This window comes from Vanellus vanellus, assembly GCF_965231255.1.
Source record: "Vanellus vanellus genome assembly, chromosome: 19".
Taxonomy (NCBI): Eukaryota; Metazoa; Chordata; class Aves; order Charadriiformes; family Charadriidae; genus Vanellus; species Vanellus vanellus.
In genome coordinates, this window is record NC_138924.1 from 662941 (window position 1) to 678041 (window position 15101).

The 15101-nt window shown below is 45.2% G+C and overlaps 1 protein-coding gene across 1 annotated transcript; it reads left to right on the forward strand.

The window, feature by feature from the left end:
- Positions 1-2351: 2351 nt before the first annotated feature.
- LOC309679553 (myeloperoxidase-like) lies at positions 2352-14781 on the forward strand (the record flags this gene model as incomplete). Its single annotated transcript, XM_082492901.1, has 13 exons — positions 2352-2358; positions 4031-4124; positions 5000-5175; positions 5776-5899; positions 8022-8151; positions 8765-8959; positions 9053-9368; positions 10564-10724; positions 11106-11358; positions 12768-12938; positions 13779-14016; positions 14327-14544; positions 14759-14781. The coding sequence occupies 13 exons, from the start codon at positions 2352-2354 to the stop codon at positions 14779-14781; spliced, it is 2106 nt and encodes a 701-aa protein (XP_082349027.1).
- Between the last annotated feature and the right edge of the window lie 320 nt (positions 14782-15101).

Genomic DNA, 15101 nt, shown 5'->3' on the forward strand with positions numbered 1-15101 from the left:
TCTGTTGGAGCAGAAGATGCTCTGGATGTGGTTTTGTAAGCCTGTAGTGGTTCTTTTATGCCACTGTGCCCTGGACAAGGACAGACTTGGCTTCTATGGGTTTTTGGCTCTCAGTAGTATGTAAATAAATCCACTATTTGAAATATAGGAAAAATATGCCATTGGCAGGTGAAGAAGGATGTTCATATGTTTGAAGTTGTACCTAAATTAAGTCCTTAACTGCTGTTAACCTTGAGACATTGTGGTTCATGCCTGGGTTTCACTAGCATAAATGTGTCTATGTCATGAAAATGGGCACTGAAAGAGCTTGCAGGAAAATGCGAGGTGTGTCGAACGGGGAAGGGGACGATGTTGCTTTTTGCTTTTAGGACAGGAAATAAGGATTGTATTAATGAGCTCTTTCTATTTTGTGTAGCTTAAGTTTAATGATCTTGTTGCTACAGCTAATGCTTAGTCACATATTTAGCAAACACCATCGGTGGTCACGTAGCTATAGGTTGCCAGATTTACACTAGGACTCACAGGTGGAGATCTGTGGCCTGAGTAGTAATACCAAGAAGTAATATTACTAATACCAAGAGCCTGAAAGAGAAGAAATATGCAGCTTCTAAACACTCAAGACAGAGAGGAGATCTGATGGAGAAACCTTCTGCTTGGTCGGCTAATTAATGGAAAATTAATGCCCCGGCTGCCCAGATGTCTTGTCCGCTTTGCTGAAAGAACATCAGCCTTGGGTTCCTTGGTTCCTCTTGAAGCTCAGAACATTGCATCAAGACGCCATAAATCCTAGTCGGAAGTGACGTAGGTCAGCTTGCCCGTGGACACGTGAAAGCCCTGGGTACTGCACTTACACCCAGGCTCGGGTAATTGCGGGGACACATGTAAGGTTAATGCAGCACTTGCATGGACGTGACTGCAGTCGTGGGAGCAGGCAGCGGGCCACCGGCAAATGCTGGCACACTCCCTGCAAGGCAGACGGTGTCCCTCTACCAAGGGCAACCGGGGGTTCCCAGGCTGTCACTGAGGCACTAATGCAATTGCAATGATACGTGTCAAAATACAAAGGAAATAGCAAACCCACCCTTCAGGTACCTGGGCTTCTGCTTACATAGGTTTTGCAGGCAGAAAGCTGGATGGACAGGTTAGAGTGCCTGCCAGGGTGATCAGAGTCCCTCTGATACGAGGGGCCAGCTTCTGCTTTTAATTTTGAATTTCTCTTTAGGGGAGAAATGTTGACAGCTTCTGAAAAACTGACCTGCACAAATTCTTTTTTCTTTCTTTCTTTTTTTTTTTTTTTCAGATTTAAAATAATACATGTTTGTTAGCAGTTTCCTTTTTCATATTTTCTTTTTATTTGTTTTGGCTTAATGAGAACTGCGAAAATATTTAAACAGCAGGAAGGATTGGCTACCTAATCTTGTGAGATTTACATGGCTGATAGTCAGTGAGAATTCAACATTGTCTTTTGTGATCAGACTGCCTGATGTTCACAGAAATTAATTGGTTTTGCTGCCTTCCTGTTTGTCCACTGAAGTACAGCCCTTTTTCCTACCGTATAGCTTCTGTAATCCACTTTGAAGCGCTCAGCTGGCCCACGACTTTGTTCCTTTCTAGACATTTGAGGATGGAATCTCCCATTTTGCACCTCTGGCCTGTTCTTATTTGCATAGATATAACTTTGTGATTGTCCGTATTACTACGGATATGATTTTAGTGGATACAGCTCAAGCTTGCTCTGTGCAACTGCCTTGTTCTTTGTCCAGTCTATGTCATCCACAATGATCAGCAGTTATTTTATATGCATTTCCAAATCACTGATGATCTGACTACTATTTAGTTATACATACCATCTCACTAAGCAATGTAAAATGGGACAGAACTTTGGTTTTCCTGGATACAAATGTTGGCAGGTCCACCATTCAGACACGTTGTATTTAGACCTTGGTATACTCCACAAATGCACGTTGGCAAAACGACCCATTTCTGGCTTCCCAAACCGTCAGAGCTGTCAACCAAGAGGGAAAAGCAAACCAAATTCCACCATCATCTTTTACCACCATAAAATTAAGCTGATCTCTTTCACCTGCAGAAAAGAAACACGTGCCTTTATTCTTTTTCCCTTTTTACTGATTTTTCAAAAAGGAAGGCAAGATTTACTCAGAAGGAATGGAGAATTGTGCACCTTTCTGCTTAATCCGGGAAAGCAAACCGGCAGATATTTCCTCTTGGCTCAATCTGGTCCCAGTTTCTCCCTTTTTGGCCACACCCAGGTCAGACCTGGCTAATTCCTACTCTGGCGCAGGTGCTATAAAGGACTGGCTTGCTTCCCAGTTCCTACCAGCTCGGCAGAGATGGCAGGTAAGATCAGTGCTTTTTAATTTTATATCTGTATTTGACTGATTTGGTATTTCTGGCGTGGGTATTGGTGCGTACCGTGGGTGAGCCCAGGGACATGAGGAGACAGAGAAGAGCGTTAGGAGCTGGTGGTCCTTCATACTTACTTCTCCCCTCATCTGTGAAATACATTTATTTTGAGAAGCAAGAAAAGAAAGCTTTCCTGCCTCATATAGCAACATAAGATTGCAAGGAATAAGCAGCCTTCCATCCCCGTGAAGATATTTGAAGAATTTCCACAGATTGTAAATGTAAGATAACCTGTCCCACTGTGAGAAGTTCGTTAGCCCTTCCAAATTTTGTCTGACTTTCCTGTTCTAAACAGCTAAAACTCGGACTAAATTACTTAAAGTTTATTGAATTGTAACCTTTTGGCTAAAGATCTGCTTTCAGGGGAGGCACTGTGCCGTTGTATATAATATTGGTGAGAACAGATGATACACATTTCTAATGCTAATGTGAAAAAGGAATAGAGACAAATTTTAGGGAGCATCAAGAAGTCTAATAGAGATGATTGAGGGCTGAAGGAGAGGACCGGTGCTCGACGTAGCAGCTTGTTTTGCTGAGTAACAAGTCAGAGAGTGTGGAAAGGGATGTGTGAGGTCTCACCTCCTTTACACCGGCCACCTGAGAAGGACCCTCCTGAAGGCAGGATGCCAGGAACCTGCCCTCTTCCAGCGCACCTTCCCAATAGTCTCCATCACCGAATCCTGGACTGTTCCTGGCTGTCTCCTCCTTGGCTGTTACTCAGCCCGGTTTGATGAATGTCCCACACCGCAGGGATGTCCCTGGGTCCTGCCGACACCTACAGCTCCAGCCCTTGCCGGTCCCACTTACGGTCCTGATCTGAGGGGTGCTGTATTTTGTTGCTGGACCCTGAAATAAATATTCAAACCAAACCTGTAAGTCTCTTCTGATGCTTCAGCGAAGCCCTGCTCATTCTGAAGATTTATGTTGCATTTCTTTCTAGGCATAAACCCAAGAATTACTCTCTTAGGATCCATCATCACTCTCTGCTTCATCGGAGCAATGGAATCATTAAATAGTAAGTTTTCGTTTCTCCTTCAGCCACTACCGTGCTTGAAAGGGTGTGAGTCAACACTGTCTGAATTCCTACTTAGATACTGCTCTAATATAAATTCAAAATATCCTGTAGATTGACTAACAATGAAGTCAGTACCTAAGAAACTTGTCTAAGGAAATTGCCTGTTTAACCAACAGGTCTTCCAAACACATGTTCATCGTTTTATGATGAGGAAACTGGGTCAGGCGTCATATATTTGATGCCTTCTATGCATTTCCCTTCTCACAGGGAAGAATAGCTTCAAAAATAAGGGTGAAAAATAACTCCCTGAAAGCATCCCAAAGCCATCAGAGCCAGTTCTGTGAAATGGGTAATAAGCTGCCACTTTACACTTGTCCTATGACTTTCAGGACCTCAGCAATGGGGTGAAGCAGATGAGCAAGAGAAGCACAGATAAAGGTGTCCAGGCAGCACTAAGCACACAGTGGGAACTGTGTGTAAAGCGAATCAGTGCACCTCAGCACCCAGAGATGGGGTGTTATGTGTAGCTCCCGGTGTACGTTACAAAGTACCCTCAATTTCTGTGCTTTCTTTTTTTTTTTTTTTTGGTAGAGGACCCAGAGGTGCTATCAGACTCATCTCTTCTGAGCAGCATTAGTGAAGCCAAGCAGCTGGTAGACACAGCGTATTTACTTGCCCGAAAAAGGTGAGTACTTTTTGCATGAGGACCTCTGCATTATAAGGAAATAAGAGAAAATATGTGTGTTTCTTCTGTTTTCCAATGCGTATTTATTATGGAGACACCTTTGTTCAAGGACTCTCCCTGTCATGGTTGGAGAGATTGCTCAGTTTGGCTGGATTCTGGCGTCCTGTCTCAGTCCCAGGGCCACCCTTCATCACCCAAAGCTATTGCCTCCTCACCCACACTGCCATATGGGCAACTCTCAGTAGCTCATAGTGGTATGGGCTCACTGGGCACATCTTGAGTCCTCTCCTGGCTGCTGAGGTTCTGCCTCTCTCTGGAAGGACCACAGTCATGAGACAGCTGTGCAGATGAGCACCCCATCACAAACAAGTCTCTGTGGAAGACGAACCCCAGGTGTCCCTCCGTGTGTTGTCCCAAAAGGCTGGTTCCAGGCAGCACGACACTCTGGGGAGGAGTCTCTCTCCATCCACCCTACAGAAGGTTTCTCATTGTGCAAGGGTCGTAGGACTGGGAAGAGATACAACAGGACCAAGGTTGTGTCTCTGTTCAAAGAATATATCTTGTGACAAACTAAATGTAAAAGTTTATCCAGTCTCTGAATCACTGTTTTCCACCGATCTAGCTTTCCACACAATATAACAAAATTGATTGTGACGAGGAAGGAATGCAAACTTGAAGTAGGGGATCACAATGATTTGTTTGCCAAAATCTGTCTGAGATAATGTGCAGAGCTGACGAGCAGCCAGCCTGCCCTAGGTGCGCAGAGCCTGCCGGGGATCCAGCAGTGCTGTCACGTCGAAGTGCACCCAGCCCAGCGTGACAGAGGAGGTCTGACTTCAGAGAAGGCGCTTCATGGGACCCTTTTTTATGTTCAGCTTAAAGAGAAAACTAGAGGAAAACGTTGTCAACCCCATGGATTTCCTGAAGCACTTGAAGGACCCAGTAGGAAGGACCAGATCTGCAGTCCGCGCTGCTGATTACTTGGAAACTACGTTGAAACTCCTCAAAAGAAAGCTGCACCTCTCTGGGAAACGGAGATTCAATGTTACAGGTAACACGGTTTAGACCAGAATGGCTTACAAACAGCTAAGAACAGAAAATCTACCACAGCAGGAGTGTCAGAGAGCAGCTCTGTCATGACCCAAATAGCTGGTGATAAACCTTTTCCCCTTGAAGCATGCTCAGAGGCAGATCAGACCGCCCGGTGTTTTAATCACCATTATTTGGCAGTGCCCGTCTCACCTCTTTGATCATAAAAACAGCCTAACAATAAGTGTGACAAACCTGGGGCAAAATGTGCTGAATGGCAGGAGACTCCGACCCCTGAGAACAGAAGCCCATCTTCCACTTCTGGTCCTCACACCCACCTCCCTGGGCTGGACCACTCTGCATGTTCGTGATTTTGTTCCCAGTCTAGGGTTGCTGGTGGTGATGCTTCCCATATTTACCTGGAAAGTTGTTCCATGCCAACCCAGTCTCCCTAGCCCGGAGGTGATCCACAAAAGGGTTGAGGTGCCAAATTAACAATTCGATTCCAGATGTTTTATATCCACAGCTCTGACTCAGCTGACTCAAACATTGACCTAGAATACCGAGAAGCTAAATAAAAAGGAGTAAGAGCAGATGTTATTTTGCATGGTTTCTTTTGTAGACCTACTAGACAGAAAACAGAAGGAGGTGATTTCCAAAGAAACCGGCTGTGCCTATCAAATTCGTTCCATTAAATGCCCAAAGCATGACGTTTACCGAACCATTACTGGAGAATGCAACAACAGGTAGGATTTGTGTGGGGGCAAGGAGAGTCCCCACTCTGTACTTTGACCCAGGACAGATGGCTTAAGGTCAGTTGTGTAAGTACCTTTCAACAGGGCAAGAAGAATGAAACGCTCCTTTTAGTAGTGCCTAGAACAGATGTTTCATTTCTACCTGCGCCTGGCAGGAAAAGATGTCATTTCTTGAAAATTTCAGGTATGAGCCCATGTCCCTCCACATGCTGCTTTGTATGAAGGAAAGGACTTCTTGATGGAGGAAGGTGAAAGGTTGAGGAAAGCAGAATTTGGGGCTGTGACGGCCAGCCTCCCGCTCAGCTTGAGGCTCCAGGAAATCACCCCTCCTCTCCTCTGTGGCATGGATCGTGTTCATTTCTCTGGGCTTAGGGATACGCCGTGCTTTGAATGTGATGAGGGCATTGACTGTCAAATTTCAGACTTCTGTTGTCGTGGACTGACTACACAAGCAAGGCTTTTAAAAACATAGGTTTCACGGGTGCTGTGAACATATATAGGATACGTTCACTTTATCCGACTCAGCGTTATGGCACAGAAGATTAGATTTGGTGCCCAGTTCATATAAAAATATACAGCTCTCAACATATCCGTGCAGCTACCCAAATACACACTGTGTTTTGATGCATGAGGAAGGGAAGTAAATAAGAGTTTAATTCTTGGCTCCTCGATGTGTATCCCTAATGTGAAAAAAATGAGTTCTTCATCTTTTTGTGCATTGAACCCTCCTGGTTCAAACCTGGGATCATACGCTTATTTATTTCCTTGCCAGCTTTATTTTTGACGAGAAGATGGCAAAATTTCTAGCCTACTACTTGGAAGTCAGGGCTCGCTGTCCTGTCCTGCCACGGAGTTGCTGCCTGGCGTGCGAACTCCAGCCCCCCGAGTCCGAGCGGGGCTTGCATCTGATGTGCATCTAGCGTGAAGCAGATGTGCCAGATGTGAGGAAATAACAACACAACTCCACACCGCACGCGCAGGGAGCTCACACTCACCGTGTTTGTGTTACAGCCAGTCTGTACCTTTACCCACGGGCACCAGAGCCTTCAGCTCCCCGAGGACAGCAGCGTCCACGCTGACTTCTAGACTCAGGGCAGGGTTGTCCTTGGGCTTCCTGATCAAGTGGGCTGCCAGTGGGATAATGAGGCGCTCGGAAGCAAGGGGACTCTGTGGTATGTTAACATTTGTCCAAGGATCTTGCTCAGCTTCAGACGCGCACCGTGAGATAGCACTTCAATATTTGGCAAAATTCTGCCCGCGTAGGATGGTAATAGCGATTAAAACAATAGCTGTGGTGGTACTGGGCTCTTAATGTTTGATGGAATTGCTTCAGCTATGGTGTGGCAATTGTTCTAGGGCATGCTCTTACTTCACAGCACACTGCTGTAAATTCTGGGTATAACGCTCCTTTTTTGGTATAGGTAGGTATTACCCAAGTTTTATGGATTTAAGAGCTTAAATATAGGAAGGTGCTGTGCGCCAGCTGATATTCTATAACTCAAAATCACCTGCGTTTCTCTGTCCCTAGGGCCACAGATAATTGGCTCAACCAGCTTTATTGTTCTTCTGAACAAGTGTTGCTGAATTTACCCATTCAAATTCTTCCGAGTAGCATGAGACGATACAACAAGTGGCCACGGCTGCGGATTGCAGCTTGAGAGGTTCTGTGTTGGATGTGGGGGAAAAACTTCCTGAAGGTGTAGCCTTGGCACAGGTCCCCGCAGAGGTGGAGTGTCTTCATCCTTGGAACCTTCCATCCCTCAGCTGGAGAAAGGCATGCCCCCCCCCCCCACCCCCCGATCACTGGTGATGGCCCCGCTGTGGGACTGATTTTCTGTGGAGCAGCAGTGGAAACGGAGGTGCTACAGAAATTTAAATGCCAAACAAAATTAATATAATGGTATAAGGAGTCTTTTCTTAATGTCAAAAAAGGTTCATTTCTCTCTGCGGTAATAATCTTGGTATTATTTACTTCTCAGTGTTTTCTGGCTATATCACCTCTGTTACCCGAGTAACCTGACACGGATTAAGGGGCTGCGAAACATTGGTCTCTACAAGCCTGTTCGTTTCTGAAATAATACTGGTGTTTGCTTTTCTTCTTGTGATGCTCCAGAAAGCGTTCTTATCTGGGGTCCTCGAACCGCGCGTTTGCTCGCTGGCTCCCAGCGGCGTATGAAGATGGAGTGTCTGTTCCCAGAGGAGCAAGTGAAGGGCAGCTGTACAATGGATTTCCACTCCCGCTGGTGAGAACTGTTATTCTTGTCCAGGTAACATTAGTGGGCACTGCCCTCCCTGCAGCCATCACAAACAGTGGCAACATCTGGAGTGCAAATTGCTTGATCGTTTCCTGTCATCTCAGGTGCTAATTTGAGGGTTGTTTTCTACAACTGAGCTATGGCTTGGGGTGATATTTTTTGTTGGAGACAGAGGTGAGCGAAAGGGTTGTGAATACTTCACTAAGCAAAGCGTGGACAACATCACGTTTTCAGAAGTGTGCATCCCAAGGTGTGATGCGGGCAGCACCACAGCATGCTCAGATACACCAGGAAGTTTATACAAACCATAAGGCTTGGGTGTTCCTCAGCGGTCTTCCTGACTTTCTGGATGTGTGCACATGCATTCCTTTCAGCCTTAAAAGGCTTTCCATGAAGCTGAGCTTGGCTGAGCGACTGTGCAGTCAAGAGGGTGCTACTTATTACGTCTCTTTTGATAGAGCTGGGGCATGGCAGGGGTCTGTTTAATACCATAATTAACTCTTATGAACTCATCTAAGATCATCTTATGCATGGTCTCATAGTAGGTGTTATGTTGAGAGGTGGAGATAGCCATATACATTTTCATTTTGGTTTTCTTCAGGTTCGAAAGGTGTCAAACGAAATTGCTCGCACAGGCAACGAGAACATCACTCAAGATCAAGAGCTCTCTCTTGTCTTCATGCAGTGGGGCCAGTGGGTCAACCATGACATAGACTTAGCCCCTTCCAGCGGAGCAGGAGTGAGCCCGGAGCTTCACTGCGGTTGTGCCTTCGAGCCCCCTTGCTTCCCAATTAAGGTACCCCAACTTTCATTCCATCCCACGCAATCTTAAGACAGTAAGAACAAAACCACATGACTTTGCGGCATTGCTTATGTTTGTCTGCTTTAGTTTCCCCCCGATGACCCACGGATGCCGAGGTCGAACTCTTGCATGCCGTTCATCCAGTCGGCGTCCGTCTGCAATCCCAGGACACTTACTCGCGAGCAGATCAATGCTGTCAGCTCCTTCATCGATGCCAGCACGGTGTACGGCAGCGAAGACTCCGTTGCAAAGAGTATTAGAAATGAGACAAACCAGCTGGGTTTGATGGCTGTGAACCAGAATTTTACTGATGCCGGGTTGGAATTATTGCCCTTTGAGAACAAAACAAAAAGTGTTTGTGTTCTCACCAACAAGAGCATGAACATCCCCTGCTTTAAAGCAGGTAAGGTGCATCTGTGGAGGAGTTTTCAGTGGCCCATAAACTCAAAAGAGATCATTATGGTTGGGCGTCTGATGTCTCTTTACATTTGTATGAGGTGTTGCAAGACATGATTATGTAAGGTGAAAGACAGGGGACTCTCCCCCAAATTAAAAAACCAAAATACTAATTGAACAATAACTGTTTAATTAAACACAAAAATTATTTTGTTTTAATTTCCCAGAAGAATTACAGCAAATCATCCTCCCTTAAAAAAAGTCTCTTCAAAGTTAGGAGAAATTTTCAATAGAATAACTGCCAGTGTTTAAAACTTCTCAGTGACTTTTTTATCCCCTCCTACCTAGAATTCACCATCCAGTTTTCAACTCAGTCGTTACTAACAATTAAACGGCCTTAATCAATTTAATTAACTCTCCCTGGTACCACATTCTAAATTGCTAATATCTCAAATATCCCAACCTCTGTCAGAAGAGAAGTCTAGAGGTTTGTCTGAAACTTAAACACGCTGATGACTCAAAATGCGGAACTTTTTCAAATGGGAAGTGATCCGTCATAGGCACGACATTAAAAAGAAATAAATTATAAATGTGAAGCTTGCAAAGTCAATCAGAAGTTGTTCTGAGCTTGCAAAGTCAATCAGAGTGTTCCCGTTGCACATTATTTTCTCATTCCCTGCACATGGGAAGAGCTCCTGGCTGAGTGAGGAGATACTCAGTACTTCTTCCATCAGCTGTCGGAGGGTCTTCACCGCCTCCCCTCCAGTTTCCTCTCAGCTGAAAGCACATTCACAGACCGCTCGGTGGTGTTTACAACTTGGGTGAACTGAGACAAATTTTCAAAACTAAACATTCGCAGTACTGATATAAAAGAAGATTGCATCCTTGAGGTACAAAAGGAAGGCAGACATTAGATTTTCACACAACAAGATGTTCACAGCTGGTTCACAAAGGTGTGCAATATAGTTTAAACTGCCCGAAGCCTCTTCTCTGATGGTTTTGGCGAAATGGTTTGGGCAGAGAATGGTTTGTCTGTGTTGGAAAGAAATGCCTGATGTGAATGGTGACTGCTAGGAAGCTTAACCATAAGCATTCCTGCCAGTAACATTGACTATCAGTTGTTACTCATCTGTCCTAACACGGAAAGCTGCCGCTGAGATAAAAAGCAGTTTACAAATTTCCTACAATATTTTCATTTGTAGGTGACAAGCGGGTAACCGAAAACCTGGGACTTTCTGCACTGCACACTGTCTTTCTACGAGAGCACAACCGCCTGGTTACAGAGCTGAGGAAATTAAATCCTCACTGGGATGGAGAAAAGCTTTACCAAGAGAGTCGAAAGATTGTCATTGCCATAAACCAGGTACTGGTCACTGCTCACTGTTTATCATCTACATGCTTGGGAATGGTTTTTCCTCTAGGAAAAGGAGGAAAACCATGCTTTGCAGATCTAGTGGAGTTATTTGTGAGAGTCAAAAATCGTGAGTAAGGACGGTCCATCTGAGACAGCACAGGTACTCAGAGCCTTTTTTATCCATCACTTTACCAATTTATCAATAATTTATTATATTAAATAATTTTAATATATTATGCCAAGTTCGTGCCATTGCTGCAGCTCTTTTTTCTGAAGATCTTGTGAACTCACTGCCACTGAACGGAGAGTCCAGGTTCATGCTCTGCACTTGACTTTGATGGCATTTCTGCTACACCTGCTGACAACTTGCTCTGCTTTTGTGCTTTTCAGATAATAACATACAGAGATTACCTCCCACTTCTGCTTGCGGAGGAGACCAGAAAATGGATCCCTCTGTACCGTGGCTATGATGAGAAAGTGGATCCCACAGTCTCAAATGTTTTTTCCCTGGCTTTCCGATTCGGCCACACGTTGGTACGGCCTTTTGTATCCCGTTTGGATGACAGTTTTCAGCCTTTGGGTCCATTCTCCCACGTCCCTCTTCATTTGACCTTTTGCGCTACATGGAGAATTATAATGGAAGGTAAGATCGTGGGGCAGCCAGCGGTCCTGGTCTGGTCCTGAAGTAGACACTCAGGTGAAGGTCAGCTGGTAAGACACATGAGCCTAGACTCCAAGAACTGCTTTAGCTCCATTTATTTAACTGGCCTCGCACAAATTACAGTGCCGTTCAGCTCGGAAGGTGTTCATGACATGTCTACCCAAGGGGCTGCAATTCAGTGGTCTGCCAAATGTGGGGCAGCAGGACAGTCCTGCAGAATTGCCACCAAGCCTAGCCTAACGCTGGTTCTGCATTGTACCCAGACAAAGAACCTCTGCCAAAAATTATATGCTGTTATACTCCAATCATTGAACCTTATCAAGACCAGCTCCTGCAGAAGCAGCCACGTTGGAGCAGGATTTTGCATCAGAACATATAGTTCTGTAGCTTTTTTTGCACAGTTTTTCAGTATTGTCTTCCTCAGTTCATTGCATGATAATTGTATTCGTATTCTGAACATGTCAGTAAATAACCAGAATACGAAACAGATTAAACCTCCTTCTCAGGTTGCCATACATCTCCCAGCGCAGCGAGACCCAACAGTGTGAGCATTGCACGTTCACCCAAATAGGGCAACTGCTCATGCTGTTCCAGGAGACGTGACGCTCATGGAGACAAATGTCAGTCAGCCAAAATTTAGGTCAATCTAATCTAAGCTATTATAACCCCCTGTAGGTGTTGCCATAGGGTGATGCTTCCAGTCTAACTGAGCCAAGACAGCATAATTTCTTCCTAGTGGTGGTTATCTCTCTTCATGACTCTAAAGGGAGTTATGAGATCCTGCACTTACATAGCCAATATCTGCAGGCAAGAGTCTTTCCAAGGAGGACAAATGTCTCTTCCAAAATGAGTTATCTAACTAATTACAGAAAACATACCAAAATACACAAGTGCAGCCAATTTTGCTGGGTTATACTAACACTAGGCAAGCAGACATGGATTGATTCTGTCATTGTATTTAATGTTTTCATAAATATTTTGCAGTTACTAGCTGATCATAAACAAAATCTATTGCAAAACCTAAACCTTGGACAGAACCCCATGTATCATTACATGCTGGGGACCGACAGGCTAAGGAGTCGTTCTGCAGAAAGTGACCTGGAGATCCAAGTGGGCAACAAGTGGATTTAGGGCTGCGGAAGGGAGGTTGAGGGATGGAGATGGGGAGGGGTGGGGAGTCTAGTTACCAAAGGGAGACCTCACCTACTGGCATATAGAGGTATGTACATACGTAGTAGTATATGTTGAAATGGAATTACGGAGCTAGGTGAACCCCACACAGCCCAGAGTAGAAAAGACATCTAATGCTGCACTGTTTCAGCTGCACAAAAGGGATCATCAAAGCTGGAACTTGGTACAAAAAGCCTTTTCTTGGTTTGCAATGAATGCAGGTGGTATTGACCCACTGATACGGGGCATGGTGGTCGATCACGCAAAACTGACGAAACAGAATCAACTGCTTGTTGAGGAGCTCCAGAACCACCTTTTTGAACAGACAGAGGTAATGGGTCTGGATCTAGCAGCCCTGAACATGCAACGGGGAAGAGACCATGGCCTTCCAGGTAAGGAGACACAACTCCACACATCCTGTGAACAGTACTCTTTTTTCTTCTGCTGTTTATAGTAGTTCACAAATGCACTAAGCTTTTTCCATACCAATGGGAAGAAACGTTACCTTGATTTGAGGGCAAAGGATGGATAGACAGTCAAGCTCAGGGAAGAAAAGGTCTCTGTATTATAAAGGCCTTTTTTCTGATGGATTTAAGACAAGGACAATAATAATAATAATAATAATAATAATGTAATAAGGAGGGGTAGAAACAATGGTGTATTGCAAAGCGAGAGCATGTGGGGTACAGAAGGCACAGACTCAAGCAACCAGGTTCAGCTTTGACGTGGACTAGACAGACCATCTGTGTTTTGTTCTTTGCCCATCAATGCCTACTTTGTGCCTTCAGACAACTCAGAGCTCTGAGCAGAAGTGGCTTGCACCCACAGGTATGATTGCCCACCGGCGCTTGAGAAGAACGGGTGCGCTTGGGTTAAGCACAACCAAATGTTGCTCTTTCATAGGACTTTTACTGCAGAAATTTTGCCTCCCAAAACTGCAAAGACTCGTGTGTTCACTCTCAGCACTAGGTAGCTCTAACTGACAGGATGAGATGAACCTGTAGTCGCGTATGAAGACAACTCAAGTTGTTAGTTTAGTGTGTGCATAAAAAGTGAACTTTGACAACATGGCATTTGTTGTGACTGTCTAGGCAATAACGTCTTCCAAATCCTTTAATGCCATGAGACGAAGTAGACATTCGTCATGGGCCAAGGGGTCTGTTTAGCTGCTGAACTTAGGCAGATGCTGGGGAGTCATGGGTCCTGATCAGCTGCTGCTCCTGTTTTTGCAGGTTACAATGCCTGGAGGCGCTTCTGTGGGCTCTCCCAGCCTCAAAACTTGGACGAATTCTCTGAAGTGCTAGGCAATTCCAAACTGGCCAAGAAGTTCATGGATTTGTATGGGACACCGGACAATATTGACCTCTGGATTGGGGCAATCGCAGAACCCTTTGTTCCCCAGGGCAGAGTTGGACCCCTCCTGGCCTGCATCATTGGCACCCAGTTCAGGAACCTGCGTGATGGGGACAGGTTGGTAGCTCTGAGAGCACACCTTCCCTGTGGCATTTATTATGGGAAAAAATGCTGATATTTTATGCAGCACACTGATCCAGCCCATCTCCAACATGCCCAATGGCTCACAGCTTTCTTTTAGGCGGGTTGCCAAAGGGCTCTTTTTTCGCAGCTGTTTCTACAGACCCACACTGGAGACATCTCTTTCCAAAGGGGTGTGCTTGCTGCCTGATGAATCAAGGTGGATCTAAGCAGAGACTCACCTTGGTCAGATTCCCATCTGGGTAAGTAAATGAACTCTAAGCTGCTTCTGAAAATATCGTTGCAGATTCTGGTGGGAGAAACCGGGAGTTTTCACTCCACAGCAGTTGCATGCGCTAAGCAAAATCTCACTGTCGATGGTGATCTGTGACAATACTCGTATCAAAAAGATACCCAGGGATGTGTTCAAGTTCAACAGTTATCCTGAGAACTTCATTGACTGCGGTGAGATCGACAGGCTTGACCTCTCACCCTGGAAAGATGAGCCCGAGAGTGACACAAAAGGTACGCAGTTGCCTGAGGTCTCCCCAAAATAATAAATACCTTACATGGTCAGACTCTTCCATGCCTAAAAAACAAAATAATTAAGGTCATCACAGCGACTCTACCCTAAAAAGGCCTTGCCCGCCCATTCAGCCCTACGCAGACACCACAGGAGGCAGAGGTGCTGTTAGTCTAAGTATCCTTGCAATCCATCACCTTCATCATTCCCCACTAGCCTGCTTCTTCCTCTTCAGCTAGGAGAGAAACCCCTGAAAATCCAGTCTGTTCTGGTCCTTGTGAACATGTCCTTCTCTGAGCACCTTATTCCAGGACAACTGGAGTCTTCCTTCACGGGAAGAGTGTCCATGAAGAAATCAATCAGAATTAGCCAACCTGCTCCAAATTCTTACTTCGCTGCTCCAAGCCCCTGCTCTCCTCTTGCCTTCCCTTAAGCTTTAAGGCATCTTAAGGTATATCTGGCATTGTTTTGACACTGTATGACCTGACACACCAGTAGTTTAACACACATAATCAGAGATTATGATGTGCCACATCCTGAAAGACAGCAGAACAGTGTC